This window comes from Lissotriton helveticus, chromosome 6, assembly GCF_964261635.1.
Source record: "Lissotriton helveticus chromosome 6, aLisHel1.1, whole genome shotgun sequence".
In the NCBI taxonomy this organism is placed as follows: domain Eukaryota; kingdom Metazoa; phylum Chordata; class Amphibia; order Caudata; family Salamandridae; genus Lissotriton; species Lissotriton helveticus.
The window spans coordinates 368,583,217-368,602,337 of NC_136067.1; the positions used below are offsets into that span (position 1 = coordinate 368,583,217).

The 19,121-nt window shown below is 44.1% G+C and overlaps 1 protein-coding gene across 1 annotated transcript in view; it reads right to left on the bottom strand.

Moving 5' to 3' along the window:
• ATP6V1C2 (ATPase H+ transporting V1 subunit C2) overlaps positions 1-19,121 on the bottom strand; it is a 369,892-nt gene that overhangs the window by 134,543 nt on the left and 216,228 nt on the right. Inside the window, exon 5 of the mRNA XM_078647802.1 lies at positions 12,329-12,423. Coding sequence (XP_078503928.1) covers positions 12,329-12,423 — 95 coding nt within the window. The remainder of the gene's footprint in view (positions 1-12,328; positions 12,424-19,121) is intronic.

Genomic DNA, 19,121 nt, shown 5'->3' on the forward strand with positions numbered 1-19,121 from the left:
TCCCTTACCATAGTGATGCTGGCACCTGTGTCCCTCGGGGCTTCTACTCTAGTTCCATTGATGGAGGGGTATTGCATATATTTGTTACAGTTGGTTGGCCACCCAGCCACACTGGCAACCTCCATATTCCCCAAGCAGACTAGACTAGCCTGAGTGTATTCCCAGATTTGCTCTGGGTACTCCTCTGATCACATCTGTAGATTTACTGTCCCTGGAGTAGCTGGAACGGGTGCCTTAGGGGCTTTGTTGTAGGGGCAGTTTCTGTCTACAGTTAAATGTCCCAAATTCTTACAGTTGTTACAATAGGCCTTGTTAGGATCAAAGTTTCTCCCCCTATAGGGCTGAGGGACATAGGGAGTAGATTGGGATCCACCCACCTGAATAGGTTTTGGGGGCCTTTGGAAGACTCAAACTTTTTATCTTGGGGATTCTCACCACCTTTCACCTGGGGGGGGGGGGGGGGTTGTGACCACCTTCTTTTGGTCACACCCAGTGGCTGTCCTTGTCACCCTAGTCTTGACCCAGTGGTCTGCCTTCTTTCCCAATTCTTGGGGAGAAATTAGACCTAGGTCTACCAAATGCTGATGTAACTGTTCATTTGAGCAATTACTCAAAATGTGTTCCTTCATAAACAAGTTATACAGTCCAGTAAAGTCATGCACATTGTGTCCAGTTAACCAACCAGTGTCTTTACTAAGTAGTCTACAAAATCTATCCAGGATTGGGTCTGGGTTTTGTGAGCCCCCGTGAAACCTAATTCTGTACTCCTCAGTGGTGACTCCAAATCCCTCAATCAGAGTCTTCTTCGTGAGATCATAGGGCCCTGCATCTGGCCCAGAGAGGGTCAGAAGTCTGTCTCTGCAGTTACCAGAGAACAGTTCCCACAGGAGTGCCCCCCAGAGAGGTTTCTTTAGCTGTCTGATATCACAAGCCCTCTCAAAGGCTGTCAACCACTTGGTGATGTAATCACCTTCCTTAAATTTAGGAACAATCCCTTTGGGGATTTTACGATCATAAGATTGCTCTCTATCCTTGTTATTGGTATTGCTGCCACCAGAGATGGGGGCTAGGCCCATCTCTTTTCTTTCTTTATCTAGAGCCAGGAGCCTGGTCTCTAGGTCTAATCTCTTGGCCAACTTTGCAAGGAAGTTGTCCTCTTCACTGGGGCTTTCCCCAATGTGTTCCCTGGGGACTAGTCCACCTGTGTGGTCCCTAGGCTCCCAGAGGCTGATTCTTGGAGTCAGGTGTACAGGGACCCCCTCCTCCCTAGGAATGATGGGGGGATTATCAGTGTCATCCTCCTCATCCACTCCTTATTCCTCTGGCTGGGTGTCACCCTGCTCAGAGGGGTGGTCGTTTGCATACTCAGCCAGGAGCTTTTGTTTGGTTGGATGCAGACCTACAGTTATTTTCTTTACTTTGCATAGGGCCTTCAATTCCTTGAAGTCCAGGTGCAAGTAAGGTGTGAGGTTGAGTTCCTCCACCATGTTTGTATTATCTTCACTAACAGCTGGGTTCTGTTGAGACATTCTAACCTGATAGTTCTAACCCTCTACCTTAGCTTGTAGTGACTTTTATTTTCACAAAATTCTAATGGGACTTAAGCAAGGCCCTATCAGATTTTTAGTATTTTTGGAAAATACCAATTTCAGAATTCAAAAGGCAATTTATGAGTTCTGTCGAGTGATCAGATGGTAACCAAGTAGTCCAACAAATGCAAGTTTGTATCCCACCGCTGATCCACCAATGTGAGAAAGTGGCAATATATATACTGGACTAGAAGGAAGTACAGTGTGTTTAGAGTCCACCAACCCCAGAGGTATAACAGAGGTTAAAGTCAGAACTGACCTTACTCTCCAAAGTGGTAGCTTGGTCGAGCAGTAAGGCAGTACCAGAGGACAGTGTAAAGCATTTGTTGTACACACTCAGTCAGCAAAAGGTTTCACACACTCAAGAACTGAACTCCAGGCCAATTGTTGTTATATCCTCAGATATAATTGCTTTATTTTTAGAACCAACAGTTATAAAAATATACTTTTCAAGGTGTGAGTACTCTCATGTAAATACTTTGCAGAGGAGCAATAAGTTTGTACACACAATAATTACAGGCTAGCTAATAAGCAACACAGTTCTGAAACACACTCTAGCGTTGAGCTCAACGGGGTTTTCATAGGACAGTACAGTTGATTACTTTATGGATTACTTTGGTAGTTCCAGGACTAGATCTTAGATTCAGTCCTGGGGTCTAAGCTGAAACCAGATTAGCAAAAACGTTTTAGTTACTGTGATGAATTTTCCTGAATATAAAGCTGTTTTAAAAGTTCACATTTAGAAACTTTTCAATTTGATTCTGACAATGTTATCCAATGGGGGGAAATTCAGGTTACAGTTAAAGTATGATCGCGTTACTTTTGTAACCCAGCACTAGTCTCCTAGGGCCAGCACTGGGGGCTTAACTCAAAACAGGTATGTAATTGCATTTCAATATTTTGTGTGATTTTTAAAGAATATTTGCAGTTTTCAAAAGTAGACACAGAAGAAATTTCATAGAAAAGCAGACAATGGGTTCATAAGGATAAAATACAGGTTACTTGTAAACCTGCTAGGGATTACTTTTGCGGTTCAGTACTGGGCTGAAAGGTACAGGACTGTCTTCTCTCCTGATCACAGGTGAGTATTTTCGAATTCAGACTTTGGCTGATTTTATAGGAATATGTTCAGTTTTCAAAACTTCACACTTCAAAAATGTTCGAGTCAAAATGGGTCAATGTTATCCAATAGCAGGTAAGTGAATTACCGGTTTCCAGGTGAGTACTTGGTTGGTGAAGTTAGGGTTCTGGGCGTAGACTCAGGGGTCCCCCAGGGTCAGGTGAATACAGTTAGTTCAGTCCCAGCGGCACCGGGGCGGCCGGGTGCAGAGGTAGGTAGGCCCAATGTTATCCAATGAGGGAAAGGGGGCCTTTGGTTGGTGGCTGCTGGCTAGCAGGCCACGTGGCTCTGGGAGCTGGGCTCCTGGTCACTTGCTCTGGGCAAGGGGGGAAGTAGGATAGGGCAAAGAGGTCACAGCCAGCGGCACTCGGGCGGCTGGGTGCAGGGTGCTTTTGAACCGTCGGGCGCTCAATGTTATCCAATGAGGATCTTGTAAAAAGAACAAAGGCTGCAGGCTCGGGGACGGTGACTCTCCAGGGGCGACCAGCACTTTGAGAGGTAAGTTGGGATGATGGAGCACAGGTAGGTACCCCAAAGGGAGGCACAGGAGGCCGCGGGGCGCCGGGTGCAGTGTTGTCTTTGGGGGTCGGAAAAGCTTACCCTCGGCTGGTCGCGGTTGGGGTGGCCTCAGGTTCTGAGTCTGCAGGCTTCGGCTGGGTCGTCGAGGAGGGTCTTTGGGCACTGGACTTCGGGTCCCAGTCGCCGGGAGGACGTCCTCGTGGTCTTGGTTTGGGTTGGCTCGGCCCAGGCTCGGCTGGTGCAGAGTGGGCTGGTCCGGAGCTTCCTGGTGAGCACCAGGTGGGGTGTTGCAGCAGAGCCTCTGCTGATGGAAGTCCCAATCTTCGAGAGGGTCAAGGCAGGCAGGTCCTCTGGGTGTCGCAAGGTTGCTGTCCGCGGAGTTCGCCGGGATTAGGCAGGAGCAGTTTCCAGGATCAACAGGCGGTAGGGCTGGGGCCAAGTCAGTTGTTGTTGTCCTGTTGTTAGCAGCTGCGCGGCGGGTCTTCTTCTTCTTGATCTTCTTTCTTCTTTTGATATCGGGATCTGAGGAAGGAAGGTTTAGGAAGCCCCTAAATACTAAATTTAGGGGCGTTACAGGTAGGGCAAGGGCAGGTACCAATGGGTCCCTGTCCTGGGGTGAGTACACCCCCTAGCCTGCTCCTCTCCTGTGGGAGGGGGGCAGGAGCCTAGCTGGGATTGGGCAAGACTCCCCATCTAAAAGATGACCGGAGCCCGGGGTCGTGCTTCACCTCGCCTCCTCCACCTGAGGGGTGGAGTTGGCACAGGTTGGCACACCCCCCTTCCTGAAGTAGTTTTTCCCGCCAGTCTTCCCGCCAGAGTGGGGGTAGAACTGGTAGGGGGCTGGTTGCTGGCTACAGCAAATGGTCTGGAGAAGCTCTCAGAGGCGGTATGCCTTTGAAGCTTCCCCCTGTCCATCCTGGGGGAGGAGACATAGCACCTCGCCCAGGATGTGCATTGTTGCAGGCCCAGGAGAGCGGGGCTCTCCTACCCAGGGGTCCAGCAACATGTCTGCTGTGTGGCAGCCTCTGCAGCCACTCAGCCCAGATGTGGATTGTAGGTTCGGCTTTTGGAGGGCATCTCTAAGATGCCCTCTTGTGCATGTTACATTAAATCCCACACTGGCATCAGTGCGGGTTTAATGTGCTGAGAAGTTTGGTACCAAACTTGTCAGTCTTCAGTGTAGCCATTATGGTGCTGTGGAGTTCGTAATGACAACCTCCCAGCACCATAAACTCTTAAATGGCATCACTGCACTTACAGTGCCCAGGAATGGCCCTGGGTACTGTAGGGGCACATGGCTCATGCACCGGTGCCCTCACCTCTGGCATAGGGCACCCAGCTAGAGGGGTGACTGAAGTATGCCAGGGCAGTGGGTTCTGTGGGCATGGCACACAGGGATGTGTAGCATAGAAAGCCTTACGATGGGTAAGGACTATCCCTGGGCACTCTTAGTGCACAAAAGTGCGTAACTGAATATATATTGATACTTCAGATTTGTTGAGAACGTTATATTCTTTAATTGATTCAATCAGAAGAGTATTCAAAACTGTCTCATTTCTTCATATTACATTATATGATAATAAAGTTTTGATACATGGAGCATTGAGCGGAAGGACAGCGTCAAAGCGGTTAAACCCGGTCCGTGTACACGGCAACCTGGAAGACGCTGAGCATGCGTACATGCTCCTTCAGGAAGAGTGATACGCGTAGACATAGAAGGAAGACTACACGAGGAAAGCAGACCAAGGAAAATAGATAGCGCGATTAGTGTGGGACCAGGGCGTGCTGGAAAATAACAATGTAAATGAGCCGAAATAAGCATGGATAATCGGAAAATAAAAAGAATTAAGAATTTATGTGAAAATTAGGAAAGCACGTGTGAGTGAGGAAAGTGAAAAGAAAATGTAAGGGAATACGATGAAAGAGGGTTGGATGGATGGATAAAATAAAAAATAGAGAAAAGGAGAAGAGGAGAAAAGAAAGAACAGGTAAATGTGAGTAGGAATATATAAAAGTGAAAGATGGATGAAATTAGTGGGAAGTAAATATAAGCAGCAATGGTACACATGGGTAAACATCAATAAACAGACAAAAGAGAGACCAAGTATATACTCAAGAGATTATCATAGTACAATCATAGGTGACAGCTTAATTCTAATCTGTCATTGAGTCCTTTCGGATGCAAAGCATGAAGGCGATGTATCCAATATAATTCGCGTTGTAGCAAGTATTTATTATTGTCTTTATGTGGAAGTTTGTTTAACACTTCGCGAATCAGAAAACAAATTTGACTGGGATTGTGAGAATATTGGACAAAATGAGCGGCAACACATGACTAAGTTCTTCGTACGAATGTTGCTGCGGTGTTCTGTAAGTCTTGTTTTGATTTTACGTTCAGTATTGCCCACGTATGGGAGACCACATGGGCACTTTAGCATATATACAACATTGGTTGTATCGCAGGTGGCATTAACTTGAAGGTGTATGGGAGTGCCTTGTGTGGGGTGAGATAGAGAATTGCCTTGTATAATACTGCTACAGTGTCCGCAGTTGTGGCATGGTATCGTACCTTTAAAGACAGTATTTCTTGGCAGTTTGGGTTGTTTCAATAGAGATTGGATGTTTTTAGAACGCTGGTAAGCAAAGATCGGTGGTTTGTCAAAAATTTTGTTGAAGTCAGTTTCCAATTGTAGCAATGGCCAGTGTTTGCGAATCGACTCTTTTATTTTGGTGGATTGTGTAGAAAATTTAGACACGAATACTGGGGGTGTATCTTCCTCCTGGGAATTGTCTTTGGGTTTCAGTAGGTCTTCCCTGGTTCGAGTGGATGCTCTGTGTTCTGTGGTTTGAGTGAGATTTCTCGGGTAACCACGTTGGTGGAATTTGGTGATAATGTTCTGACTATCTTGTGCATATAGGTGGGGAGTAGATGCAATCCTTTTAGCACGAAGAAGTTGTGAGTAAGGTAAATGACGTTTTAGACTTGGCTGATGAAAACTTTGGTAATGGAGGTAATTGTTGCAGTCAGTGACCTTGGTAGGTATAGATGTAACAAATTGATTGTTGATTAGTTTGATTTGTACATCCAAAAAGGATATCTCTGATCTACTGAGAGTGTAAGTGAACTGGATGCGGTCGTTCACTAGGTTGAGGGAGTTGATGGCACTGGTTAACTGTGTTTCATTGCCCTTCCATACTAAGAAAATGTCGTCGATGTACCGATGGTAAGAGCAAAGAAATGGCTACCAATCTTGGTGATTCAGAATGTGTTGTTTTTCAAAGAGGTACATAAACAAATTCGCGTATGCCGGAGCGGCACAATTGCCCATAGCAACTCCAGCCAGCTGGAGGTAATGTTTGTTATTAGAAGATTTGAAATAACTGTGATGAAGGGTGAATTGCATCAGTTCCAGGTTGAAAATCTGTAAATCCACTGGTTTCTGTGTTTGTACTAGAGCAGATTCCAAAGCTTCTAGGCCCAGGTTATGGGGAATTGAGGTGTATAAAGAGCTTACATTAATGGTACATAAAATGATGAGCTGGTCAGGAGGAATAATGATGTTTTGAAGCTTTGTGAGAAAATCTGTGGTGTCTTGAATGTATGTAGACATGCCTTTGACACTGGCTTGTAGATGTTTGTCGATATATAATCCAGAAGGTTCGTGGATAGAGTTACAGGTGCTGACGATAGGTCTGAAAGGTGGCTTTGTGGGATGTTTATGAATATTTGGCACTAGGTAGATGTATGGTACTTGAGGGTGTTCCTTGATCAGGAATCTTTTGTCTCTTTCTGTAATGGTATTCGCAGAAACAGCAGTGTTTACTATGGTAACCAGGATTTCCTTGAAGTTGTTGGTAGGATCGGAATTCAAAATCATGTAGAGATCTCGGTTGTTCAGATGTGCGTCCAGATTTTCAGTGTAATAGCTGGTGTCTAGGGCTACTAGAGCACCTCCTTTGTCAGCTTTACAGATTTTCAGATCTGTGTTTGTGGCAAGTTGTCGTAGGGACCGCCACAGGGATGTGTGCCATGGCGACTCTTGTTTTAGTTCTGTACTTAGGCACTCAGCCTGCAAAGGCAGTGTGTGGGTGCCAGGGTACAGGGCCCCAGAGGGTGGCACAACCAGTGCTGCAGCCCTCATGGGTCTTCTCTGGTCACCATGCCCTGGGTACCAGGGTACCATTTACTAGGGGCTGACAGGTGGCCAGAGGTGCCAATTGAGTTTTAGTTTCAACACATTTTTCCAGGACCTTGAAATTAACGTGCACTTCAGAGATTGAAGGGCAGTCATTTAAGACGTGGCATGAAATATTCTCAGGAGATTACTCTTTCTGGGGAGGCCAGATCAGAACTAAATTGGTGGCTAAAGAATATAGAGGCATGGAATGGGAAAGTAAATCCGCAATTGATAATAGAGTCAGATGCAAGTTTAACTGGTTGGGGGGCCCATTGTGGTGCAATACCGACAGGATGAAGGAGGACTGTAGAGGAGAGACAAATGCACATAAATTGTTTGGAGTTGTTGGCAGGGTCATTTGCAATAAAGAGTTTTACGAAAGACAAAGCAAAATGTTCAGTTTTGCTGAGGATGGACAATGTTTCAGCGGTGAGATATGTGAACAAGTTAAGAGGTCCGAAATCAAGGGATCTAGCCGAACTATCGAGAGTTTGTGGGGATTATTGTTTGAATCAGAATATTCTGGTTCAAGCGGAGTATATACCAGGTCCGAGGAATGTTCAAGCGGATTGGTATTTGAGGAATCAAAAGGATTCCAGCGATTGGATCAGTGTTTTTGAAGATAATGGAGTTGTGGGGTCCTTGCCATGTGGATCTGTTTGCGAACAGATGAAATACTCAGTTGGAGAAGTTTTTCAGTTGGGTGTCCGGATCCGGAGTCAGCTGGGATAGAGGTTTTCAGACAGGATTGGAGGGGTCTTCGACCGTATGCTTTTCCACCTTTTGTGTTGATAACCAGAGTGACATTGTTGGTACGCAGGTGGAAGGAGTCAGTGGTTTTAATAACTCCCCTTTGGAAATCTCAAGTTTGGTATCCCATCCTTTTAGAAATGTCGATATATTGTTCCATTCTACTTCCAACATTTCCAGACATTCTGAGAGGAGATTTGGGAGAATTTCACGAGTTGGTAATTTCAGGTCAGTTGAGACTGATGGTATGGAAAATTTCAGGAGAGTCTAGGAAATGCCAGGACTTTCGAGTGAGGCTTCTCAACTTATTAGAGAATCCTGGGCTCCAGTTTCTGGAAGATATATAGATTGGCTTGGCAGAAATGGTTACGCTGGTGTGTGGAGAGGGATTACGATCCTGTTTCAGTGGATGTAGTTTTTGTGGTAAATTATTTGGCATTTATTTGCCTCAGGTTTGGCGTATAGGACTATTAATTTATATAGTTCAGCTATTGCTGCAGGACATAGGTTGGTTGATGGTGTTTTGGTTGGACAAAGAGATTGATGAAGAGTGTGAGAGTTTCCAAGCCTCCTGTGGACAGATATTTGTCTGTGTGGGATGTTTCTAGAGTTCTTGAGTATTTAGGAAATTTGGGGAGGAACAGTGGTTTAGATTTAAGAGATTTAAGTTGAAAATTGACTATGTTACTATGTTTATTGTCTTTTAGAAGAGTGTCTGATGTAAGAGCATTGGATGTGTGAGCTAGGATTTTTAATCCAGAGGGTGTTTGTTTTTATCTCTGTAGAAGAACAAAGACTAATTCAGAAAGCATTTTTTATCCTTATTTTGATGGTCATGAACGTTTGTGTGTTGTGCGTTGTTTGAAGGAATATGAAAGGAGGACATCAGGAATTCGTCCTGCAAATGAAAAACAGTTGTTAATTTCTTATAGAAAACCTCATGAAGCTGTTTCAAATCCTACTGTAGCAAGATGGGTGAAGGAAATGATGAAGAATGCTGGTGTTGATGTGAGTAGGTTTGGCGCACATTCCGTGAGGGGTGCTTCGGCATCAAAGGCTTTTATGCTTGGGGGTGCGTTACATGATATTCTGAGATATGCTGATTGGTCAAGTGCATAATATTAGCCTCCGGTCTTGCCATAAAATGTAGATTTTCATCAGCCTAGATGGACAGAAAATCTGGATTTTATTAAAGACACGGAGGCTAATATTATCCCTCCTCTCCCTACCCTTATTGGTAACGGTTATTTGTTCTTTTTCAGCTCGTGGACAGCAATGAAAAAGGAAAAAGGATTTTATCCATTTTCGGATTATTTGTTTTCTGTTTTATAATGGATCCATTTAAGACTTTTAAATACTTTAACGCAGCGAAATTAAACACTACCATTCAAACACAACACTGACTGGCTCCCTTCTGAGCAAACAGAAGAAACCACACCACAAAACAATCACAAGATTGTGGATATCACCCACTATACTACGACAAAACATGTGGCTATCACCCCCGCCACCACGGTGTACTACACATTTTCATCCATGGGGTACTTCGCCTTATATCCTGGTACTACTCTTCTCCCATGTTGCACCTAAAGGGTACTCCCCATACAACTTCTTACACAGGGAGCTACAGTTTTGCAACTTAGCACACCACATGTTACTCTCAAAAGCAACTTTTCAAAACAGGGTACTACACTTTGCCACCTTCACAAACCATGTGGTGCTCCCTGCATAGAACCCTTAGTGACAGGGTAATACTGTTCTTCAACTTCGTATACCCTGGAGCACTATGCCATACAATGGGGTACTGCACTTTTTCCAATTTACACCAACATACACCTAAGTGTACTACACTATTATTCCTCACCTCTATGATGCTTGGGTATGCGCAACCAGCACATAACCACACAACAAGACTTAGGTGAGTACTACACCCTCATCCCCAAACTGCTAACGAGACTCCACTGATAGTTAAAAGTAAATGTTCACATAGAAAAAATAATGTTGTATAATTTAAACTTCCTAACCTGTCTTGCAGTACTTAGGCGCCAATTTAGATGCTTGTAGAGAGGGAACTCCATCACAACTGCGATCATGTTCCCTCCTTGCCAACACAGTGGTCCGCCTGCCTGATTTAAATGCGGGTGGACCATAGGTTTGGGTACGCTGGTGACCACTCTGTCCCCCCGTAGCTAAACTTCTACGCGAGCCCAATGGCGTAAAAGCTGTCAGAGAATTGGCTATATGTTCCTCCGACCAATTAGGATGGGCGAAAATGCTGAAGATTTTTTTCCTTTCCTCAAACCTTGGCATTAAAGGACTATTAAATACACAAAATGCCCCATTTGCCATGAGTGATGACTTCCATTGAGGGGGGGGGGGAGCATTATCTTTTTGATTTTCGAATTTTCAAAAAGAAAATCCCGCTTTGGGAAAAGTCCTGTTGCAGGTAGGGGGGCAAAGGCTGGGCCCAGGGGCCAGCTCACAGGGCCCTCCAGGCAGGGAGGCAGTCCCCAGTGGCGGTTCCTCCTGGCGCCCAGCAGCAGCAGGCCCCCCTCAAGTTAGGGTCAGGAAAGAGAACAGTTTACATGGGGTCACAGCCCCTTTTAATACACATGAATCTTTTGTCTCAGGCTGCAGGGCAGGGGGAGAACCAGTCGCAGCTGGTTCTGGAGCACTCCGTTGTGCTCAGTCCCTCTCCCCATTCACAGGACAGGCTAGGGTCATCAGTCGCACCACAGGGGGCGGAGCCAGCATTGTGGAGGGAAAGCCCAGCCCTATTCAGGTCCCAGGTGCACTCATCCCTCCCATCAATATGCAGATCTCTCTACTCTCCACCGGGGCAGACCCATCCTGACTCCTGGAGCAGGCACACCAGCCAGCTCCAGCCAATCACAAGCCAGACAGCCAATTCACATGTATTACACAGACATGCCAACTTCTAGAAGTGGCACTTCCACAGCAGACACAATAAATCCGCGCACATCATCGCGCAGCATTTAATCACACGAGTCTGCACATACCAAACTCGACCCTGCACTCCCCACACATCAGGAACTAACATGGACACACACATTCCCCATGCATTCCTATGGGAGGGCAGGCCAATCTCACCACACGCACTCAGAGTGCGCACACACTTTACACTGGGACACAGTGTTAAAGTGCACAGAAGCCAAAAACAACCAACACCAAGTCACCTATCAAAGCAAAAGGTTTAGGGGTGAACCTGCCAGAAGGGCCAAGTCCAACAGTTCCTTTGTATGTTTCTAAAACAAAACTCTTTACTTGGACCACCTCAAATGAAGGCTCTTGAGGAGAAACTGGTGTATTCAGCACTCACACAATATATGCACACCAGAACATGCTAATCTGAAGCTACACTGAAACTTCAAATGTCTCACAAGAGACTACGTATAAATGCCCACTGATGTCATAACGAATGAGTAATGATAGCTGTGCTAAATCTGATCTGGTGATTGCAGGTGGAGCCCAGAAGCACTCATGTTTGTGGATCAGCACTTTTTGCCTCAACAGACTTTGATCCAGAAGTAGAGAGAGAAAAACGTAAAAGGGGGAAAGAAGGAAGAGAAAGGCAGAAAAACAGTGAGAAGGGGAGAAAGCATAGATGAAAAATAACCTGCAAAACTGAGCTAGATGGGCAAGGAGTGTCTGGTAGGGTATTAAAACGGCATCAGGTGGAATCAAGGATATGCAGCCTTGGTATTCGACACCCCACTCTTCAATACTGAAGGGTGCGGGCTTCAGTAGCAAAACGTTGGGCCCAGCAAATTCAGCACTGAATGAAACAGCAGTGATGGCAAGAGAAAGGTAATTGGGTTTTGGTTCCAGTAAAGACAATTCTTGACAGACCGTTGATTTCTCGTTAAAAATGCGGGTAGTGGCCATTTACATTTTGAGTGGAATCAATGCAACAGGAATAAACCACAGAGAAAAGCACTGATGTGAAGCTGTAACTGGGCACATGTCACAGCAGAAGCACAAAGAGAGGACACTTATGCCACAAGAGTTAATCAAGTATTGATGTTACAAATGATTTGTTACTTGGGTTGGTTAGTTTCAAGTGAATGCCATTCCTTAGTAGAGCTCACAAAGTGATCATCTTGCTTTCAAGTGTTATATATATGAGCTGGATAAACTAAAAGCACCCTTACCTTTGATAAAGATTCCGTAATGGTCTTCAGAGGCTGCTTTATTGGGTATTTTGCCATGTCCCACTCAAAGCGAGTCAGGTAGGTAATGAGGTCCACTGTAAAATCAATAAATATGTTATGCCATATTTATTTCCTAGGTCTCAGACATGCTCCCTGATCAAAATAAACAATCTGCACTGAGCAAATAGCACAAGCTTACTTCATTAACAAACATCATCGCAGTAACACTTCATGCCACTCCACATGTCTTAGCACCAACAAGATATAAATATTTCATGTTGTATAATCTACATCATGATGAATGTGCATACAAGAAACGAAAGGAAAATCATGACAGACAGGATTCGGGTAGATTGAAGGGTATTATGATGCAAGGGTGAATGACAGAAGCAAGAAGGGGGCCAAATGAGAGTCTTAAAGTCTATTCAGAATTAGGTGAAGGGGCCCAGGAGTCCTGGAAAAAGAAAGGAGACCTGGTCATCATGCTTCTTCCATGCCTGAAGTATTCCCTCTCCCTCCTTTTAATATCCTCACTTATCCAGGACCTGAAAGGTGATCCTCAGCATGCTGTGTGCATAGGCTAGCATCTTCTCATATACTGACAGTCTGACAGGTTTTATATAGACTGTTGCAATTAGCTAATCCAACTGGTCTTTTCTTTCATCTCTGAGATACCCCTTCCTAACTCATCCTTTCCAGAGTAAGGGTATGTTAAATGGTAGGTAAGTGGGAGGGGGGGGGGGGTAATAGGTGGCTTCCTCGCCCATCCTCAGTGAAATATTGACTAGATGGATAAATCGTGTTCTCCCACTTTTGATCTATTCTGAACAGAATGCCTTCCTACTGGAGAAAAAATAATCTCAGAACATTAGAAGATTATATAAAATAAAGGAGGCGGCCCATCATCATAACCAGACGCAACTTCTCTTGTTCTTGACCTGGAGAAGGCATTTAATACACTAGCATAGGACTACCTCTTTAAAATACCAACTACATTCAGGTTTGGAAATTGTACTGCCTGATACAGTTGTATTGCTCTACACTGATGCTGTGGGTTTTGTCTGACAGGGGAAGCTCACCCCTGCCCTCTAAAAGTAGCAAGGCAACAAGCCAGGGTTGCCACATTTTTCTGCTACTCTTTATAGTAACCATGGAACCATTGGCTATTTGGTTGAGGACCACTACCGAAGAGAACCCATGGGATTTCACTTCATAATAATGAAGCCCTACTTTATTTAAAAGACTTTAAAAAGGATCATTCCTGAATAGCCAAGAGTCTTGGTGAGTTAGGAGCAGCATCTGGTGTCTGTGTCAACTGGACAAAGTTTTGCCTATTCCTACTATGCCCAGATGTACCCTCTAACTGTGTTGACCTGGGAGGGCTGGTTTGATGAAAAAGTGCTGCTTTCCACTATGTGGACAATCGCCTATATCACTGTGAGCAAGACCTACTAGAGGGAAGCTATTAAAGTGAGCTAGATCAGGGCTCAGGTAGACCTTTGGAGGACACTGGAGCGCATTGCCTTATCTAAACTGGCGATGCTACCATGTCTCCTTCATAGGTTTGCTAATATCTCAGTTTTCCTCACCTGAATGTTTTTCGAGGACTCAACACACTTCTGGTAGATCTCATCTGGCACAGTGGTTGCCATTGGGTTGCCCTGGCCAAGCTGCACCAACATGCATCCATATTTGAGCATTATTATTTGGTGGTTATCGGGCCTTTCACTGGAAGAAACTGGTATAGTCGACTACCCCATGAGCCTAGTAGAAATATGTCAGTGCTCCGACAGTCAAAACTAGGTGTAGGCTTCCTCGATTGGTATTATATGTGGTACAGCTTGCCTTCCCTGCAGCCTGTTGATCACTAAACATGTGACTTCCAATGATCCTAATATACTAATGCTCGGCCTCCCCAGACACCAAGGTTACTTTGAGATGAAGGACCTGTGCCACTGGGAGAAGATTGGCATTGTGACCGTGAGTGACTTGTTTCAGGACTATCGGTTGCTACCCTTCCACTTGCTTAGGTATCAGTTTACATTGAGTACGGGACAAGTCCTCAAACATGACACAGGAATACCAACAGCAACATCTATTGCACGCCCCCTTTGCCACGGAGGACTGCGGAGGAAAGGGACATATTTACAAGGTGGCATTAGGCCATTCAAAGTGGCTTAGCACCATCTTGTAAATAAGGGAAATGGTGATACACCACTGGAGCGTAAAAAAAGTGCCGCTCTAGTGGTGCAGAGGGCTTGTAAATATGCCCCTATGTTGCTGGAACCACAGGAGGGAAGTGCATGCAACTTCCCACAGGCTCACTACAGGCCAGGACCATTGGTTCAAGACTTTCCTGTTTTTACTTCTGAGAGTTACTTCTAATTAGAACACTAGAATGGTGAGAATTCCCTTGAAGACAATGAAGGTTCCATAACGGCTGGTGTAAGACTTCTGCTTCAATATTCCAATATTTGTCTTTCAGTTTTTTTAATTTTTAATGTATAACACTGAACTCCCTGTAGGTGGAATGTTCGAATAGCCTTTAGCCCTTCTGCTTCACCGTTTTTATAGCCCAGGGCTGAAACTCCAGTTCAGGTCCTTTAACAACCAATATTGCCCTCAGCAGCAGGCTATAATGCTGAATTATAATGAACATGATAACTTTGCCTCACGATCTCACCTCGAAACATGGCAAAATCTACATGAACAGCATTTGGATGATGTTGAAAGGGGCTTTAAAACTATACTAAGGCTAAACATTTAGAAAGCAAATTACTCTGCTGCATATTATACTGTAACTGGCTGATTAAGGCATTAGGGAAATCTACTTCTTCCAATTAATTTCCTAAATATTGTGAAAACTCGTTTTACCACATAACTTAATGCATACAATACGTTGTTACAGCCCTTGAATTTCCTTGGAGAATTTTGGGAAGAGTGGTTTGGTTAGACTGAACCTATTAACTTCCTATTACTCTCCAGAGGGGGAGAAAGTGAGTATCAGTAAACTGTGAAATAGTAACTGTGGTATTACTTGCCAATAACCAATATATTATTATCACCCATGGAAATAATGCTTGGTACACTGAATGTACAGGAGTGGAAACGGTGTGTGCTCATTACATGGAGTGATGAAGTAATCCGAGCACAAGGCATGTATCACATATCACTCACTAAGATAACTTTTCCATGCACTGGGAACACTAAACAGTCATCACCTCTCAAGTGCGTGTACCTTTGTGCAAACCTTCCTGTTCATCCCTTGACTGCTTCTGTATCAGCTGAGAGTTAGTAATAAGCCGTTGTTTAATTGCCACATTTTCCAGGGCCTCGAGTGAGCGCGCGCAGGTGCGCGGGGCAGGCTGCGGGGGCGCGGCTCGCGGCGTGGCGCGTGAGTCAGCGTCAGCTGGCTCGCTGCTTCTTTCCATCTCACGCAGCAGAGCCTGTAATGGATCCCCAGCATAGTTATGCAAGGAAACTCATGCACTCTTTCTCTTTTGACGACGAGGTCACACAGACCAAGAAGCGGTTCTCATGTTGCACAACATCAATTATGATTCGTTATTTGGGTTCCGCTTACTGTTTCCGGTTGTTAGGCACATCATTAACTGAAGGGTTTACTGATACGGATGAAAAGGTAAAACAATCCAGATTTATCAAAGGTATTAGTTGTTGCATTCGTGACAGTAATTCTGAGGAGACGCTATAAACATCAATAATCTCACGCTTGTCTGTGTGCACAGCTAGAAAGATGTAGCCATATTTTAAACAACGTGTGTCTGAACCAATTAAAGTGTGCAAAGATGCGTATATTACATGTTTCATACGTTGGGCCCTATGAACTTGCGGGAATTTGGTATAGGAATTCATGATTCCAGCTAGTATCCCTGCACCAAATTCCGGCAATTGTATTTGTCCACAGCAGGCAGAATAAACGAACAAAGCCGGGTACCCGGTCCTTTTATTGTAGTTTTCACAACTTCCGGGCACACATTCGCTGGTAGGTAGATAATGCTGAGTGGCCTTAAGATCTGGACAAGCCAAGTCAGGATAAATAGCAGCTCTTTTTTTTTACACAATCTCAGTTTACTGCATATGTATTAACTCGGCAACACTATACAATAGATTATTGACTGCAGACAGCACAGTTCAGAGTAGCAGAATGACTGTCTGTTTTTCTGAGCTGTATTATGTGCAGTTAATGTTATAATTCGCTGTGTTACTTCAGTTAGCATATGCACTGTTAAACTGCATGATTTGGTGACAAATAGATGTACAGCTCCATTCTCATCCTGTATGCAGGCGCACATTGTTTAATACTCGGCCTACCTGTTAATGCACAGTTGATGGCACTATTCCTAATAGAGACTATACTAGCACTAATTTAAGTGAGTACTTTTCAATCCAGTAAAAAAATTGTTTATATCACAGTGCTCAGGAACATTTGCATCGTTCGTTATAATCTCAGAAGTGTTTTTTAAATTACCTTTGAAGCATTCATCATTTCACCTAATTATTAAGCGCTGCTTTAAATTGGTGGAAAATGTTTTGCTACATTCTCAGCCAGGAACAATGTCTAAGATGTGTACTAACTGAAAAAACACAAGACGTGCTACTGTGATACTCATATAAGATGGATAATGTACACAGAAACGAGGGTCGCATGGTCACGTTTAGTGTTACCATGTTAATACCGTTGTAAACAATGGAATTTCATGAAAAATTGGCCCATTCTGCACGTGTGCATGAGTAGAATATGTTCATGACACAATATTCTGTCAGTGTAGTCGATGAACAGACAAAAGAACGGGAAAAAAGGCCTCAACTAAGATAAATAAAATCATTCAGTGCTCCTTTTACTCAGTCCCAGTGCAAATAAAGGGGGACATAAAATGGTGAATAAGAGCAGGAGACAAATAAACCTTCCTGCCTGAGATTACAAGAATCTCCAACCACACCCACACCTGGAGTGCATTTGGGCAGCACTAATGTTGGCGACTAGCCCCTTGTATTCCTAGTATATTGCTTTATAAACTTTTAGAAGAGAACATTTTTGTCGCCCACACATTCAACAAGCATTTGTAATGCAATAGGTCTCACATTTGCGAGAGTTTGAGCTATCGATGTTGTCAATTTAATTGTTTTTTTCTTTATGTGTATGTCTAACGCTAGATGAGACAGAGAGGTCCGCTGCACTCCGTGATGAACAGTGTATGGATATCTAGGGTATTCAATGGTCAAAGTGTCTTTGGGTGCTCAGGGTGAACCCCTTCTGTCCAGGAGGGGCAAGGTAGCAGTGCAAAACAAGAACCTTACAGGCGTAAGGTAGAGAACCTGAGCACACCAGTGTGCTGAATATAGGCACATGAGGTAATACAAAAATGGTAGAAAAAATTCAAAGTTGTTTATTCACTTTGTTAGTTTCGTAAATTGGTTCATAAATCTGAATCCGAAGAATGTATTTACATAAACGAAGGTTGATATGCAATCAATTGTAGACTATTCCACCGTCAAAACATCATGATAGTAAATGTGGAAACAAATGTAAATATCCCCGATGCATTTCGAGCTGAAATGGCTCCTCTTCAGGGGGTCCACATAATCTAGGAAATAGTGTAGAATGTGGAAAATTACTAAATGCCAGAGCCCGAGAGTAAGGGTGATAAATAATGGTGAAGGGTACTGGAGTGAAACTAAAACGCCGAAGAAACATGCAGGTGATTAATTACAAAAGTGTGATCGAAAAGACGTGCGTAAAAGTAAGTGGATCGTGGGCGTCTGCTAGTCAATAAAAGATCATACGGTGGCGGGTGTAAAAGGTGCAAGTGAACAAGAACTGGAAGTGGTCAGACGGGATTAAGTAAAACCGCGGTGCCGAAGAAATAACAGAAGTGAAACCGTGCTATCCATGCTTCAAAAAGGCCGTGATATAAAATGTGCTCAGACAGATTATCCAGGTGGTCAAGACGAAGTGCTTACCGAAGATGTGCAGAGGTATAACGGATAAATGCTGCGATCGGTGTTCCGGTACGGCGGGACGCCGACAGTGGAAAGCGAAAGTGCAGGGACGGGTGCGCATGCGTGTTTAATCCAACACAGTGCAAGATAGAAAGGGGACTGTGAACAGGAATAAAGCTGATGAGATCGGGGCGACCCGGGCAAAGGAGTGGAAGAAAGTGAATTAAGAAGCAAACGCTGAAAAAATGGGGCAGAAATGTAAAAGTTTGGGAAAAAGGTGTGAGAGAGAAAATGGAAAATATAGAGAGGGAGGAAAAAGATCGTGTTGGAAACATGAGGGTGGGAGAGGCCAATGGGAGGCGACAACCGACAAGGTAATGGAAATGGGAAGCAGACTGACGAGAGGAATCATCATGAGTAAATTTGAATGAAAATGAGAATACAAACAGTGGGAAAAAGGTGATAGGAAAAGTGCAAAAAAGTCCAATGGAATGTGATAAATTGTAGCGGAGTATTTCTCGAGAGAGAGTAAATAAAAACGGGAACAATCATGAGACGCTGGTGAATGTGGAAAAAAGAACAGAGTGACAAGTGAGATAAAAAACAGTGACAGATAAATAAAAGAAGAACTGAACATGTAAGTGGGTGAAAGATGAGAGGAGTGAAAAAGGGTAGGAGCAGAATAAGGCGGAATAAGTGTAACAAAAACAAAATAGTAGATCAAACAGTTGCAAACACAAAACGTTGCAGACACAAAAGAGAGGATCAACAGGTACATTAGACACGGTAAAAGGGCAAGTTATAAGAAACTGCTATATTCCAGCCGTTCATT